The following is a 16,446-nucleotide window of genomic DNA, read 5'->3' on the forward strand; positions in this document are numbered from 1 at the left end:
TACTGGCTCAGCCATTTTGAATGCGATGGCCACACAGTACACATGCTCAGTCAACAGTGTCTACCCCCACCACTGATTAGCACAGCGAAGTCATCATTATTTACACAAGTGCATTTCAGTCCACTCTCCTTGGCTGACAGGTTACATTGAAGTTGCACAAACTGTTCTTATATTAACAATGGCTGGCCTTTTTTCAGACAGTCCTTGTGTATTAAGGTGTTAGTAAAAGTGAAGAACAAAATTTTAACTTAAGACATAAGAACTCTAGTTTTATTCGATTGAATATATAAAAGTCCATGAGATCATAAAGATATATATAAAAAAGGAGAAAGCCTGCTCTTTTCCCTGGCCCCAAAATAGTATTTGTTCTCATTGGAGATAGTTTCTACCCTAACTCTTTAATTGAAAACTAGTGCAGGAAGAGTTAAACGTTTATCTTGTAAGAACAACATTTCAAGATAAACAAAATTACTTCTGTTGATGGAGAAATTTCCCTTATAGAAGAATTCTAGCTAGTATATGTAGGGGAAAAAAAGCAATTATAAAGTCCCATTTTACATCTTTAATGGATCATAAAACTACTATGTAAAAGGTTTAATAGAAATCTTGATTTTTCAATGATGCCAAAATCTCTCCAGATTACCCTGTTGGTAGCAAGAGAACTAAAATAATTTTATAACAGAAATTTGATCATGACCACCTTAACTATTTTTGGCATTATTGATGATAGTGTATGTCATGTAATATTATGCAGTAGGAAGTACACAAAGAATATCTACAATGTATTCTTGACAAAAATGCTTAACCTTAATTCAATTAAGGCTCCAGAACTAATTTGCACTTTATAAGAAAAAGATGTAAAAAATAAATTAAATGACACCCCGAGGAAAGAGAGTAATCCAAAAGGTAGGGCATTCTATAAAAATTGACCTGGTCTTCTCAGGGAATCAATGTGATGGTGGAAGGGAGCTGGAGGTTGTTTGTCCAGATAAGAGAATGTAATGCAGAAACCTAACAAGCAAAGGAAATGCTTGTCACTTGACTGGATCTTGGCTTGAAGCAATCGGTTGTAAAATTATCTTCTGAATGATTGGGAAAAATGTGAATAGTGGATCAACTTAAGAATAATTTTTAATTTTATTATTATATAGATAGCTCTGTTCTTGCACAGAAACATATTTTTTAGAGATACATACTGAAGTATATCAGGGTAAAATGTCATGATCCCTGTAATTTTCTTTAAAGTACAAAAACAAAAAAAAAGGCAAAAAAGAAAGGTAAATATGTAAGCCCTGGCTGGATGGCTCAGTCAGCTGGAGCATCGTCCGATACACTAAAAGGCTGTGGGTTTGATTCCAGTCAGGGCACATTCTAAGGCTATGGGTTCAATCCCTGGTCAGGGTAAATACAGGAGGCAACTGATTAATGTTTCTCTTTCACATTGACATTTCTTTCTCATGCTCTCTCCCCACTTCTCTCTAAAGAAACCAGTAAAACAACAACAACAACAAAAACTCATATCCTCGAGTGAAGATTAAAATAAAAAGCAAACATATAAAAATATTACCAACTGTTACATCTAGAAGAAGGAGTACAGCAGTCCGCTCTTATTGCCCAGGACACATCCCAAGACCCTCACTGGAAGCTTGAAACTGCAGGTAGTACAGAACCCTTTTTATACTATGTTTTTTCCTAGATGCACATAACTAAGTTAAGTTTATAAGTTAGGAACAATAAGAGATTTACAACAGTAACTAACAATAAAATAGTACAATTAAAACAATATACAATAATAAAAGTTATATGAAACTAATTCTCTCTGGCAATCAAGAAGGCTACTAAATAACTAACAGGTGGGGAGCAGATACAGTGTGGACAAAAAGGATGACTCACATCCTGGCTGTGACAAAGCAGAATGACATGAGATTTCACCACATTACTCAGAAGGGAGAACGATTTAAAACTTACAAATTGTTTATTTTTTGGAATTTTCCATTTAATATTTTTGGCTTGTGATTAATCTCATGTGACTAAGCCACAGAAAATGAAACTGAGATAAGGGGAGACTACTGTATATAAACATTTATTATAATTTTATGCTTGAAGTTATTTATAGTAGAAGTTTAAAATAAGAAATGAGAGGAAAAAAACAAAATCCTCTAAATTCATTTTAGAAATGATCCAAAAATGTTTTACTAAAAAGTGAATTTACATTGCTGTACCTCTAGAGGTCAGTATTGTGTAGGAGAATAAAGACAGCATTATCTCAGGGTGTAGACAGTACCAGAATAATTTGAGTAGAATTGCAAGTTTAGTATTTTAAAAAATATAGTTAATGTTACACAAAGTCAATACATTCAGTCATAACACTTACTACAAAGTTTTTCCAATCACCTTAAAAAATACAGGAGGTACTTAAATAAATATTAATGATGGATGATGCGGTAATAGTAATAAGGTAAAACAACAACTATCAGAATGTGTTTATTCTCTCTATAAGATATGCCAAAAAACAGAAAATAAAAAGTAGTTGGTACTTTGTTCCACAAACTTCAGCAATTATAACTTGTTTTAATAGCTACAAATTATTGAGTGGATATACTACATACACACTTATTATTCTATTAAAACACTACTGAAGTATCTAAGTTTTCAAACCCAATGAATTAATTCTAATTAAATGTGACAAGAATTTTAGTCAGCTTTGCTCTAACTGCTGCCAACAATATCTATGTCCCATTTTTATAGTCAAGTGTTGCTAAACTCTGGTAAACATACAGTATTTAATGGTCAGTGCTCTGCCAATATACAGTCTAGATCTGAAAATATTAACAATAGTCTCAAAAAAGGGCATACCAAACAAATCTTTGATCCAGAAATAGAAGGTCAACCTACATCTGATTAAGAACTTAGTCTTACGAATATTTGCTGACCAGCAAGCACCTTATGTTCCAGTATACTGGACCAGAAGCCGCATCACAGAACAGGGCATTTTACTGGTAACTTACAAAGACATTTTTGAAACATGACTTATTCATACAAGTTAGAGACTTTTGGCTTTTTTATTTTAAGGAATTAAGTCTATGAGGAGAAATAAATATTATTATAAAATATAGATTTAAAAAAATGGACATTTTATTATCCCAGTTTCACCCCCTAAAATGAACAGATGTGAAAAATACGACCCAAAGAATGTAAATCAATTTGCCTATCTGATACCGATTTCCTCTGCATTCCCTTTATTATGGTTCTAATTCTCTTTGAAGCAGCAGTCTCTGTTTGTAGCTAAGGGTTACATGTGACATCTGGCCGATGAGAGGAAGCAGAGGGCTGATGTTAATACAAAGAATAGCTGATGTCGATCTAGACCTTTTGTCTTTCGCCTTTCCTCATCTTGCCTAGAACAGACCTATGGTAACTGGAAGCAATCACCTTTGAATATACAATTAAAAATCCATCTTCTAAGAACAAGCAAAAACAGAAAAGTCAGCTCAACAGTATCATAAAGCCACTAAACAATGCCTACTCTCTGGCCATTTTACTAGGTGAGAAACAATGCCCACTCTCTGGACATCTTATTAGGTGAGAAAATAAACAGCTAGCTTGTTTAACCACCGTAATCAGATTTACTTTCTATGTAGCTAAATGCAATCCTGATACAGAAGAGGCAATGAGAGACATTGTCAAAAAAAAAAAAAAGAGAGAGAGAGGGCTTCAAAGACTTAAGCTCTGTACTTAACTTTTACATCTGTTTTACTTTTTATTTTTAAAAAATCACTATAATTCCTGTTTTATATTCTTTCCAGAATTATTTTAAGGCTAAAGTGAATTTATATCAATATACTTCATAAACTGTGAAAACACTAAACAAATGTGAGATATTAAAAAAGAGATATTAAAAATGTTAGGTCTTACAGTAACATTTTTAAATATATGATTTTCATGGTAAGAGCTGGTAAGCTCCTTTTATCATTTATAAAAAGACAGCCACATTTTTCCTTGTCATACAGAATTATCAAAAAGTTCAAATGAGACATCAAAATTGAAACTTAACTACTGAACACCATCATTCCGAACCACCTGAAATCTAGCTGATTGAGCTGAATGGAAAGTCCTACAAGTAAAGATATAAAGAAGCCACATCGAAACTGGTAGGAGGGGCAGAGACACAGAACAGGCTGATCCCACACCCACACACGTGGCAGATAAAAACTAAGCAGGATATCCTAGTTGCAGAGGTTCCCCCTGAGAGGCAAGGTGTCCCAGCCCCACACCAGGCCTACCAGTCCAGGATTCTAGTGCCAGGAAGAGAAGTCTCCATAATTTCTGGCTGTAAAACCAGCAAGGATTGTGACTGAGTGAGATTAAGGTTTCTGGAGTCCCAGGCACTCCTCTTACAGAGCCCACACATGGACTTGGATGGACTCACTCCAGGTGAGATCCAGCACTGGGGCAGCAACTCAAGAGACACCAGGAATATATGGGGAGGAACTGAATTGTCTGACAAAGAAGTGAGGGCAGGAGGGGCAGTCTTTTCCCAGACAGAAGTGCTGGCAGAACACACTGTTCCTCTTCTGGGCCCATCCTCCACGGAACTGGAGGATGGGCCCAGTATCTGGGCCCATCTGTATCTATAAACCTGGTTGTCATTGTTCGCAATACCTTGGGGATTCCTGTAGACCCTGGTCCACCCAATTTGTAGAACCATCCATGCTGTTTCCAGTGACTTTTCTATACTGACAGCCTGTCTTACCTAAAATCTCTCAAACAAGCAGCATCTGGCCTCAGCATGGCCCATACTTCTTGCTGAGTGACCTCAGGCCTAGCAACAGCGACCCCAGTTGGCCTTGGTTTATAGCTTGGCCTCTCATGGGCACCCCTAAGTTCTCATCTGCTGATCATTCTGTAGTTTATGCAGATGGGCCTTAGTGGGACACAGGTGGTGCTGACCTTTGCCTGCACCTCTCAGGAGGTCCCAGAGCCAGCACACTCCATGGACAGCTTCAGACCACATCAAAGCATCACCACCCAACCACCTCCATAAGCAACACACTCAAGGGGCACACTCAGTGAGCACCAGAGACACACTGAAGTAAGTCCTGCTCTGTGGGGTTTACCCCTGCACAGCTGATCGTCTGTAGTGGTTGTAGCCAGTCCTCACAGCCAATTGCCTTGGGGGTAAAACCCTCCCACTGACGAACCAACAGCAATCAATGGCTCAACTACAACAGGAAGGTGTACATAGCCCATACAGGGGGTTGGGGGTACACCTAGAGTACCCAGCTTGGGTGATCAGGAGGCTGTGCCACCGGACCCTACAAGACACTTACTATATTAGGCCACTCTACCAAGCCCAGGAGATACAGTAGCTCTACCTAATAAATAGAAACAAACAGGAAGGCTGTCAAAATAAGGAGACAAACATGTTCCAAATGAAAGAACAGAACAAAACTCCAGAAAAAGAACTAAAATGGTGACAAGCAATTTACTATAGATACAGAGTTCAAAAAACTGGTTATAAGGATGCTTGGTGAACTTAGGGGAAGAGCAGATGAACTTAGAACTTCATTAGCATAAAAAAGGACATGGAAACCATAAAAAAGAACCAGTCAGAAATGAAGGATACACTAACAGAAATGAAAATAATTTCCAGGGAATCAGCAGTACAGTAGATAAGCCAAGAATTAAAATAGCGATTTGGAGCATATAAATAAGATAAAACACCCAATCAGAACAGTGTAAGGGACTGGTTTGTTTCTGCCTGGCAAATGTGACTCAGCTCTGTATGGAAAACCTATAGAAGCGAAGTGGTGGGCAGAAGCCAGATCTTCAAATCGAGTTTTCCTGTGAGAATCAGGCCTAGAAAATGCATACACATTGTTATGGCTTGCTCTTGCTAAAACTTCATCACCCTGGTCTAAAACAACAAATGTGTATTGTCTATTTTCAAGGTAATTTCCAAAGCCTGTATGAGTTCTTCCAAGGACAGAGCTAATCAGCTCATCGTCATTCCCCTCTGCATGTTATTTTCATTTTCTTGATTGTACCTAAAATATAAACAATACAATATATATATTGTACCTAAAATAATATTCTATGTAATAGGTAATAAATCTTTCTATGATGTAAGACCCCCAAGAAAACAATAAAAGCCTGTCTAGGCAAGGGTCGGGGAGCTCCCCTCTTCAGGGAGTGGCCAAGGCACCATAGGCACTCTCCCCTTAAGAGAGTAGTCGTGCCTGTTCCCTTTTTCTCCACAGGATTGTTGTCACCTGTGCATTCATTCTCGCCATAAGCCACAACAGGCGGACTCTGCTGGCCAGGGTCCACCACATCTGGTGCCGGAACAAGGACACAAAGGCTATCAGCCACAGAACAGCAAAAAGAAGAAGAATCCAAATAATTGAAGCAGCCTCTGGGCCAACTTCAAGCATACCACATTCACATAATAGGGGGTATCAATAAAATAGTACACAAAATTAAAAATCTATTTGAAAAAAATGGCAGAAAACTTCCCTAACCCAGTGAAGAAAATACATAGAAGTCTAAGAAGCACAGAGAATCTTCAATCTTAAATAAGTTGAACCCAAAGAAGACACTACCAAGACAAATCATAATTAAAATGCAAAAGGTGAGAGGCAGCAAGAGAAAAGCAGTGAGTTGCTTACAAGGGAGCTCCCATAAGACTGTCAGCTGATTACTCAACAGAAACTTCTGCAGGCCAGAAGGGACTGGCCAGGAATATTCAAGGTCATGAAACGCAAGGATCTACAACCAAGTTTCCTCTACTCAGCAAAGTTATCATTTATAATTGAAGGACACATAAAGAGCTTCCCAGACAAGAAAAGTTACATGAGCTCATTTTCACCAAACCAGTATTACTTGAAATGTTAAAGCGTCTTCTTTAAGAAGAAAATTATTAAAATATGCATAAAATGGCAATACATACATATCTATCAACAATTAAATCTAAAAAACAAAATATAAACAACTAAGGAGAACAGGAACAGACTCATAAATACAAAGAACATTTTGATAGTTGCCAGGTAGCAGGGAGACTGGGGATGGGTGAAAAAGGTGATGGGATTAAGCAGTACAAACTGGCTGTTACAGAACAGTCATTAGGAAATAAAGTGCAGCAGAGGGAATAGTCATTATATTGTAACAACTATGTACAGTGTGAGATGGGTACAAGTTTTATCAAGATGATCACTTAATAAATTATATAACATCTCATCACTGGGGTGTACACCTGAAACTAATAACTTTGTGTATCAACTGCAATTAAAAATAAATACAAAATTTAAAAGCCAAATTAATAAAACCATGAAAAAATTAAAAAAAGAAAAAATAGATTCAAATGAGATAACATTAAGTATATAGCAAATTGCTAAATATTGGGTTGGCCAAAAAGTTCATTTGTTTTTGTCCATAAGATGGCTCCAGTAGCACTTAGTTGTCTTTTGACAACTTAGTTGTCAAAACAACTTTATTAGACTGTATTGAGACAGCTGTCATATCAGCATGAATTTAAAAATAACATCAAAATTGGTGAGTTTTTGTGCAGCCATTTTAATATTGAAGGTGAAACAAGATACACAACATTTTTGGCACACCATGCTTTATTATTTCAAGGAAGATAAAAACACAACTGGACGGCAACAAAAAATTTGTGCAGTATATGGAGAAGGTGCTGTACTGATTGACTGGATGTGTCAAAAGTGGTTTATGAAGTATCATGGTGGAGATTTCTCGCTGGATGTTGCTCCATGGATGGGTAGACCAGCTGAAGTTGGTAGCGATCAAATCAAGACATTAATTGAGAACAATCAACGTTATACCGTGCAGGAGAGAGCCAAGTACTCAAAATATCTAAACAATTAAGTTACTGGTGAAAATTGGAAATGTGTCTTTTACTTTACAGAAAAAACTAAATTTTCTGGCCAAACCAATACTAAAGTTAGGAATCATGGAATTATTATTATAAAAGTGATGTGCTAAACTGATCTGTCCAATATTCCTGAGTAGATTTCTCTTCTAATTTAGATGGATAATCTTAAGAAATATAAAAATGTTCTGAGTCTCATTTTCTTACCTCTAAGTGGGAACAGTAATTGCAGTTGTGTCTCTCACAAATGAACTATACTGGGTGTAATAAGTACTGCTAAATTATCCTCCAAATACCCACTTTTACTATTTTCTCTGAGTGACAGAATCCCTGAATTTTAGCTTGGATGGCCAATGAAATAACAAATACATTTCTCAGCCTCCGCGAGGCTATGTTTTAATCAATGGGATGTGAACTGATGTGTGAAACTTACAGATCAAACCCTCAGTGTAAAATGCCCTGTAAGTCTCCCTTTTTACCCTCTGCACTGGTGGGAGGTGAAGCAGTGAGCCACCCCTAGCCATGCAGAGGACGGCAACAACTGTCAGCCCAGCAAAAGAAAAAGAGAGAATGGTCAGTGTGCCTGGGACCAGGAAGCTGTCATGGTAGCCCAGATCTGCTTATATACAGGCTGATAGAGCAATTATACAATTAATCTTGAGGCACATTATCACACTAATAACATAAAACTTTCATGCTCATCAAACTGTCAACATTAAAAACTATTTGAATTATAAAAATGGGGTAAAATGTCAGATACCACAAAGAAGATGTGGTTTTGAAATACAGAGCCAATGGTTACACATTTAGCCTCGGAACCAAGAGAATTAGGGATACAAGGTTATTCTGCACAGCCAACAAATTTAGAGTAATCAAAACTTAACCTTGTCTCTGTTTCTCTACACTTCACAGACTTTTTAAGCCGTGTCAGCCACACCACTGAGACACAAAAAAGATGCTGGAGTAAATGACAGCATCAATTGCAGGGATGCCTGTGTGTTGGCTTCCTAGAGCTGCTGTAACAAAGTATCACAAACTCGGTGCTTACAGTAGGAAAAATGTACTTTCTCACAGTTTTGATTGAGGACAGAGGTCACAAATCAAGATGTTGGCAGGGTTTGTTCCTTGACTGGTCTAAGGGAGAATCCATTTACAGCTTCTCTTCCAGCTTCTGGTGGCTGCTGGCACTCCTGGTGTTCAGTGGCTTATTTGTATCACTCCAATCTCTTTCTCTACTTTCATGTCAATTATCCCCTGTGTGTCTGTGTAGTCTCTTTCTACAGGGATACTTTCATTGGTGTAAGGGCTGACCTTATTCCAGGATGATCTCATCTTGATATTTACCTTAATTATATCCGCAAAGATCTTATTTCACATTCTGAAGTCCACATTGTTGTGGGCTGAATTTTGCTCCCTCGAAAGGTATGGTGGAAGCCCTAACCTCCTGCACTTCAGAAACTGACCTTATTTGGAAACAAGGTCCTTGCAAATGTAATTACTTAAGATTAGTTAAGATGAGGTCAGGCTGCAGTAGGCAAGGTTCTTAATCCAACATGACTGGTGTCTTTGCAAGGAAAGAAGAGAGAGAGTCACGGAGACACCGGGAGAATGCCATGAGGGAGGCAGAGATGATGCGTTTACAAACCAAGGAACACCATGGATTGACTGTCAGCAAACTATCAGAAGCTAAGAGAAAAACATGGAAGGATTTTTCCCTTACAGGTTTCAGAAAGCATGGCTCTGCCAACTTCTTGATTTTGGACTTCTAGTCTCTAACACCGGAAAAGACAAATCTGTTTAAAGACACAATTTGTATTTTGTTTGTTTGTCTTTTGTTTTTGTTTTTTTGTGGCAGTTCCAGGAAACTGATAATACAGAGTAGACATGAATTTGATGGGGACATTATTTAACCTACTATACCTGATTATTAGGGCTACTTACAATACTGGCAAAGAGGATAGTGTCACCATCGAGGACCTTATCATCTTGGAGAATAGTGGAGCCAAAAGAGCATGATCCTTGCCCCATAGTTTTGAAGGGAGCTAGGGAGTTACCGAGGAAAAGTGTAATAATTCCCTTCAGACTATTAGCAGTACGGCTTTCACCAATAATTATTTCCCTCAACTTCTCTACTATGACAACTCCTCGTATCAGTGTGGACTTGTGACCATAGTCCATGCTATCACTGCTACCCACATGATCATAACTAACCTCTCTAGACAGGCAAACTACAGCGTAACAGCTGCAGTGACACCAAAATGCACTGGGATAAGGCTTTAGGCAAGGTCACTCCTAAACTAAATGGGAAGCTCTTTGGCATGCTCCTCCATGCTCTCACTCCTACACAATCATCAAGGCTCCGAGCTGCCATGAACGGGAGGCTAACAAATAGGACTGCATTTGTTGGAAGCGTTTGTTGGAAGGTGAGGAAGCAAGGGTCTGCAGGAGTGCTGAGGAGCATGCAGGGCTAAAAGGGTTAGCCTCATTGTCGATACTTTCACAGCGGCACCACCCACTTTTGATCTGAGGTTGTCATTGCTCTTAATGACCTTAATATGCCCTTAACCACCATAAGATCAAGCTCATTTCCTGATACAACAACAGACTTTGCTAAGGCAAGTTCACGGTGGACTGCCAAGTCCACACAGAATCCAATGTTTAAGAGCCCTGGCCTTATCCCCAGCAACAATGTGGCAGAACAGAGAACTGCCGGGGAGTACACACCAGCGGTGTTCCTCCATACACCAAGAATTTCTCATCTTCATTAAACAGTTGCTATCCCCTAGGGTAGTTTGGAAAGCTCTGCTGTCACGTCGTCCGAGTGCCAACAATAAAATCCTCACTACATCCAGTGGAGAGGTGAGGCAGGGTAAGGGAATAACTCTGATAATTACTGACCTACGGTAATTATTCTGACAGGGCAGTTTTATAGACAAAAGATCTAATAACAGTAACTTTTGCTCTAACATATTTCTTACCTGTATATTCAGAAAATGGCTTATGTATTACTCCTAGGACAGGTTTACCATTTACAGCCACACAAACCATAGTAGTGACATACTTTCGAAGATCCTCTATGAGAAATAACAAACACAACTGTAACAGTAACATAGATAAATTCAGGATACAATGTTATACTTTATTTCATTAAAAATGTATGTATATTTTTAATGTATATTCATAGCCAACAATCCCCTCAAGTCAACAGAGTCTAGCAATGAGAACCAGTTTAAAGAAACAGCTGAGTTTTGGTTTTGTAAGCAAAGTACCTGGGTTATTATCTTAGTCTACCATTTTATTAGCTGCATTTCTTTGGGCAAATTAGTTACACTCGGTTTCTTCATTTGTAAAGTACAGACACTAATTAGGTACCCACTTTTAAATATTAAAATAATTTTTAATTTTACTATTAATTTTTAAAAATCAAGCGCTCAGAATAGTCTCTGCACAAGGGATTAACTCACTAAATATTATCATTATTATATGATCTGGCCAATCTCAGTTTAGGAAAAACTTTTTACAAAATCCCTCAATATTCTCTATTTCTATTATCTACTCCCACAAAATAGTGTTTTATAATTTCAGTTACTATTAGATAGACAACCTCGTGTCTTCTCCCTGTCCTCCAATTAGTTTCCTTGAGCATCTATTAAGGCTCAAGTTCAGGGCTTAAGCACTAGAATACCAGATGACAAAGCAGAAGTCCCTACATTCAGAGAACTTACCATCTAGAAGGAAGACAAATATACAAGCAACCAATTTCAATATATATATCAAGAGAACAGAGAAAGGCAAGAATTAGATATGTCTGGGTAAGAAACAAGACATGAGAGAGAATCCACAGAATTGAAATCTGAACTGAGACTAGGTGAAAAGAATGATAATAAAGGGTGGGTGGTAATTCTCTGTTTTGCTAATTACATTGTCTCTGGGTGACTAGGATTTACTATTTTGAATTCCAACGATAGATGTATATCCACTAAAATAAAAATTCCCACTATAACAGATAAACATTATATTCTGACTATACAAATAAATACCTCAATAAAACATACCTCGATATATAAACACCTCAATAAATAGGTGTCAAATAGAGATCATTTTGTTATAACTGCTAAAACTTACTTTCACTGAAGAATCAGTGACGTAATGAGCCCCTATCACCATTACAAGTATGGCATAAATACATTGGGGGGTACACTGAGAATACAGTCCAAATATTTCATACAACACTCCATTAATACAGCTCTCTGTCTTAAAACCTAATGGAAAAGTTGTCTAAGATTGGTAAAATACCTACCACCATTATGTATCACCTGCCCTCATTCTAGTTCTTTGCTATGTCATGGTAATCTAAAGCTTAAGATCTATTTTAATTTTAAAATTACCCGTATACTCCTGTGTAGCATCCAGTGGGTCAATCCAGACAGTAACACTTTCTGCTGGTACCTCTTTAGGGGCGGCTATTTCCTTCAGGATGTCCTCAGGAATTTTATGATCCCATAAGATAACTTCCTGATCGGTTGCATCCACATGTTCCTCCGTATTTATCTGTATCAAAAATACATGACAATTAAAACATTAAAAAAATCACCACCTGAGAAACTACAAAAGATAAAAACATTTCAGACAAAATCACATGAATGAAAAGTAGGTAAAACAATATTTTTGTTTATTTTAAGGCATTTCATTACAAAATAAAACTATATTGTAAAAGAAGTTCCATCAACATCTTGTATTTGAGGACTTCCCAGACAAATACTCAAGCTCAGCTTGTCTAAGCAGGACAAAGGACCCAAATATAAAGAAATATAAAGTAAGTATCCAAGAAACAAGCAGGGTACTGTGCTTTCTGACAAGCCCCCTTTCCAGAGCAGGTTAGTGTATGTATATTAAATGTGATGTCACCCCTAGACCCCACAGTACAGGGTCTAGAGTGATAACACTTGGAAGTACATGAACAAAAAGTTATACAGGATGAAAATCCACAATTATCAGCAATCTCTGGAAAGCACCCTGAAATACCTCAAACTGTCATCAAATAAGTTAAAAAGGGTAATATGCCTGAAACACCAAGCCACTTAAATCAAAATATTTTTATTGTATTTAAAAAAATTTTATTGTATTTTTCCATTACCATCTAGTTCCCTCATACCCCTCACCCCCAAAAATCACCACCCTGCTGCCCATGCCCATGAGTCCTTTTCCTTTTTGCTTAATCCCTCCACCCACTAACATCCCCCCAGAGCTGTCATCCTGCTCTCCATCTATGAGTCTCTATTTCACTTGTTTGTTCAGTGTGTTTATTAGATTCCACATACAAACGAACCACAGTATTTGTCTTTCTTAACTAGCTTATTTCACTTAGCATAATGTTCTCCAGGTCCATCCACACTGTCAGAAAGAGTGAAATTTTCTTTTTACAGCTGAGTAGTATTCCATTGTGTGAATGTCCCATACTTGTTTTATGTACTCATCTACTGATGGACATGAAGGCTGCTTCCATCTCTTGGTGATTGTAAATAGCACTGCAATGAACATAGGGGGTGGCTTATGTTCCTTCGAATTAGTGTTTTGGGTTCCTTCAGACATATATTCCAGAAGTGGGATTGCTGGGTTGAAAGGCAGATCCATTTTCAGTTTTCTGAGGTATCTCCATACTGCTTTCCACAGTTCCATCAATCTGCATTCCCAATAGTATAAAAAGGTTCCCCTTTCTCCACATCCTTGCCAGCACTTGGTGTTTGTTGATTTAGTGATGATAGCCATTCCGACGGGTGTGAGATGATATCTCATTGTGGTTGGAATTTGCATTTCTCTGATGATTGGTGACATTGAGCATCTTTTCATATGTCTATGGACCATCTGTATGTCCTCTCTGGAGTAGTGTCTATTCAAGTCCTTTGCCCATTTTTAACTGGGTTGTTTTTTTAGTATTGAGTTTTGTTGAGTTCTTTATAAATTGGGTATTAACCCTTTATCAGATGCTTTGGCAACTATGTTCTTCCATTCTGTGGGTTGTCTTTTCATTTTGACAATTTCCTTTGCTATGCAAAAACTTTTTGGCTTATTGTAGTCCCATTTATTTTTTCTTTTGTTTCCTTCACCTGGGGAGATATATCCAATAAAATATTGCTATGAGCAATGTTCAGTATTTTGCTGCCTATATTTTCTTCTACAATTTTTATATCAGGTCTATCATTTAGTCTTTGGTCCACTTTGAATTTATTCTTGTGTGTGGTGTAAGAAGGTGATCTAGTTTCATTTTTCTTCATGCAGCTGTCCAATTCTCCCAACACCCTTTATTGAATAAACTATCTTTAGCCCATTGTATGTGCTTGCTTCCTGTGTCGAATATTAATTGACTATAAAGGTGTAGGTTTATTTTGGGGCTCCCTATTCTGTTCCATTGGTCATACTTCTGGGTTCTCTACTTTGTTCCATTGAGCTATGTGTCTGTTCTATGCAAGTACCATGCTATTTTGATTACTTTGGCCTTATAGTATAGTTTGGTATTAGGTAGTGTGATTCCTCCAACTTTGTTCTTTCTCAGGACCTCTGTTGCTGTGGGGGGCCTTTTGTGGTTCCATATAAATTTTTGAAGTATTTGTTCTAGTTCTGTGAAATACATCACTGGAATCTTGTTAGGAATTGCAATGAATCTATAGATTGCTTTGGGTAGTATGGACATTTTAATGATATTAATTCTTCCTAACCACAAATAAAGTACATGCTTCCACTTATTTGTACCTTCCTCAACTTCTTTCTTCAGTGTCTTATAACTTTCCAAGTAAAGGTCTTTCATATCCTTGGTTAGGTTATTCCTAGGTATTTTATTCTTTCTGAAGCAATTGTGAATGGGATTGTTTTCTTTCACTGGCATGTAAGAATGCAAATGATTTCTGGATATTAATTTTGTATCCTGCTACTTTCCTGAATTCATTTACCAGTTCTAGTAGTTTCTTGCTGGAATCTTTTGAGGTTCCCTATATACAGTATCATGTCATCTGCAAATAAGACAGTTCTCTTTCTCTCTTTCTTTCCAATTTGAATGCCTTTAATTTCTTCTTGTCTGATTGCTACAGCTAGGACTTCCAGTACTGCGGTGAATAACAGAAGTGAAAGTGGACATCCCTGTCTTGTTCCCGATCTTAAGGGGAACACTAGTAGTTTTTGCCCACTGAGTATGATACTGGCAGTGGGTTGTCATATACAGCTTTTATTATGTTTAGATACATTCCCTCTAATCCCACTCTGCTGAGAGTTTTTTTTTTATCATAAATGGGTGCTGGATTTTATCAAATGCTTTTTCTGCATCTGTGATCATATATTTTTTAAAGCTTTTATGTATTTATTTTAGAGAGGGGAAAGGAGGAAGAAAGAGATGGAAACACCAGTGGGTGCTTGCACCTCACACGCCACCTGCTGGGGACCTGGCCCACAATCCAGGAACGTGCCCTGACTGGGAATCAAGCGGCTGACCCTTTGGTTCAAAGGCCAGTCCCCAATCGACTGAGCCACACCAGTCAGGGCTGATCATGTGGTTTTTAGCCTCCATGTTGTTTACATGGTGAATTACATTTATTGATTTGTTAATGTTGGACCAACCTTGCATTCCCAGAATAGATTCCAGCTGGTTGTGGTGTATGATACTGATGCATAGCTATACTCAGTTTGCTAATATTTTGTTGAGGATTTTAGCATCTATGTTCATCAGAGATATTGGCCTATAATTTTCTTTTTTTATAATGTCTTTATCTGGTTTTGGAGTTAGGGTAATGCTGGCCTTGTAAAATGAGCTTGGCAGCCTCCCTTTCTCTTGAATTTTTGAAGTAGTTTGAGGAGAGGTGTCAGTTCTTCCCAGAATTTCTGTTAAAATTCACTGAGGTAGCCATCTGTCCAGGGCTTTTGTTTGTTACAAGTTTTTTGATTACCACTTCAATTTCACTAGGTGTAATCTGTCTATTCAGATTCTCTGATTCTTCCTGATTTAGTTTTGGAAGCTTGTATGTTTCTAGGAATTTTTCCACTTCATCCACGTTGTCCAGTTTGTTGGCATATAGTTCATAATATTTTCTTACAATCGTTTGTAGTTCTTTGGTGTTAGTTGTTATTTTTCCTCTTTCATTTCTGATTTTATTTATTTGGGTTCTCTACTTTTTGATGAGACTAGTTAAAGGTGTGTCAATTTTGTTTATCTTTTCAAAGAACCAATCTTGGATTCACTGGTATTTTATATGATTTTTTAAGACTCTTGTTTATTTCCACTCTGATCTTTATTATTTCCTTCCTTCTACTCATTTTGGGCTTTGTTGTTCTTTTTCAAATACCTTTAAGTGTAAATTTAGATTGTTTATTTGACCCTTTTCTTGTTTTCTGAAATAGGCCTATAATGCTATGAATTTCCCTCTTATGACTGTTTTGTGTCCTACCAATTTTGGATCGTTGTCTTCTCACTTTCACTTGTTTCAAGGTACCTTTCAATTTCTTCCTTGTCTCGCTATTGACCCATTCATTGTTTAATACCATGTTATTTAGCTTCCATGTCTTTCATAAAA

The 16,446-nt window shown here is 37.4% G+C and overlaps 1 protein-coding gene across 1 annotated transcript in view; it reads right to left on the reverse strand.

Moving 5' to 3' along the window:
* BPNT2 (3'(2'), 5'-bisphosphate nucleotidase 2) overlaps positions 1-16,446 on the reverse strand; it is a 36,458-nt gene that overhangs the window by 10,577 nt on the left and 9,435 nt on the right. The window contains exons 2-3 of the mRNA XM_037028603.1: positions 12,277-12,439; positions 10,867-10,962 (exon numbers count right to left, since the gene is read on the reverse strand). Of these exons, the coding sequence (XP_036884498.1) occupies positions 10,867-10,962; positions 12,277-12,439 (259 nt within the window). The remainder of the gene's footprint in view (positions 1-10,866; positions 10,963-12,276; positions 12,440-16,446) is intronic.

The sequence above is a fragment of the Sturnira hondurensis genome, unplaced genomic scaffold, assembly GCF_014824575.4.
Source record: "Sturnira hondurensis isolate 20B ecotype Veracruz unplaced genomic scaffold, ASM1482457v3 Scaffold0020080, whole genome shotgun sequence".
Classification (NCBI taxonomy): domain Eukaryota; kingdom Metazoa; phylum Chordata; class Mammalia; order Chiroptera; family Phyllostomidae; genus Sturnira; species Sturnira hondurensis.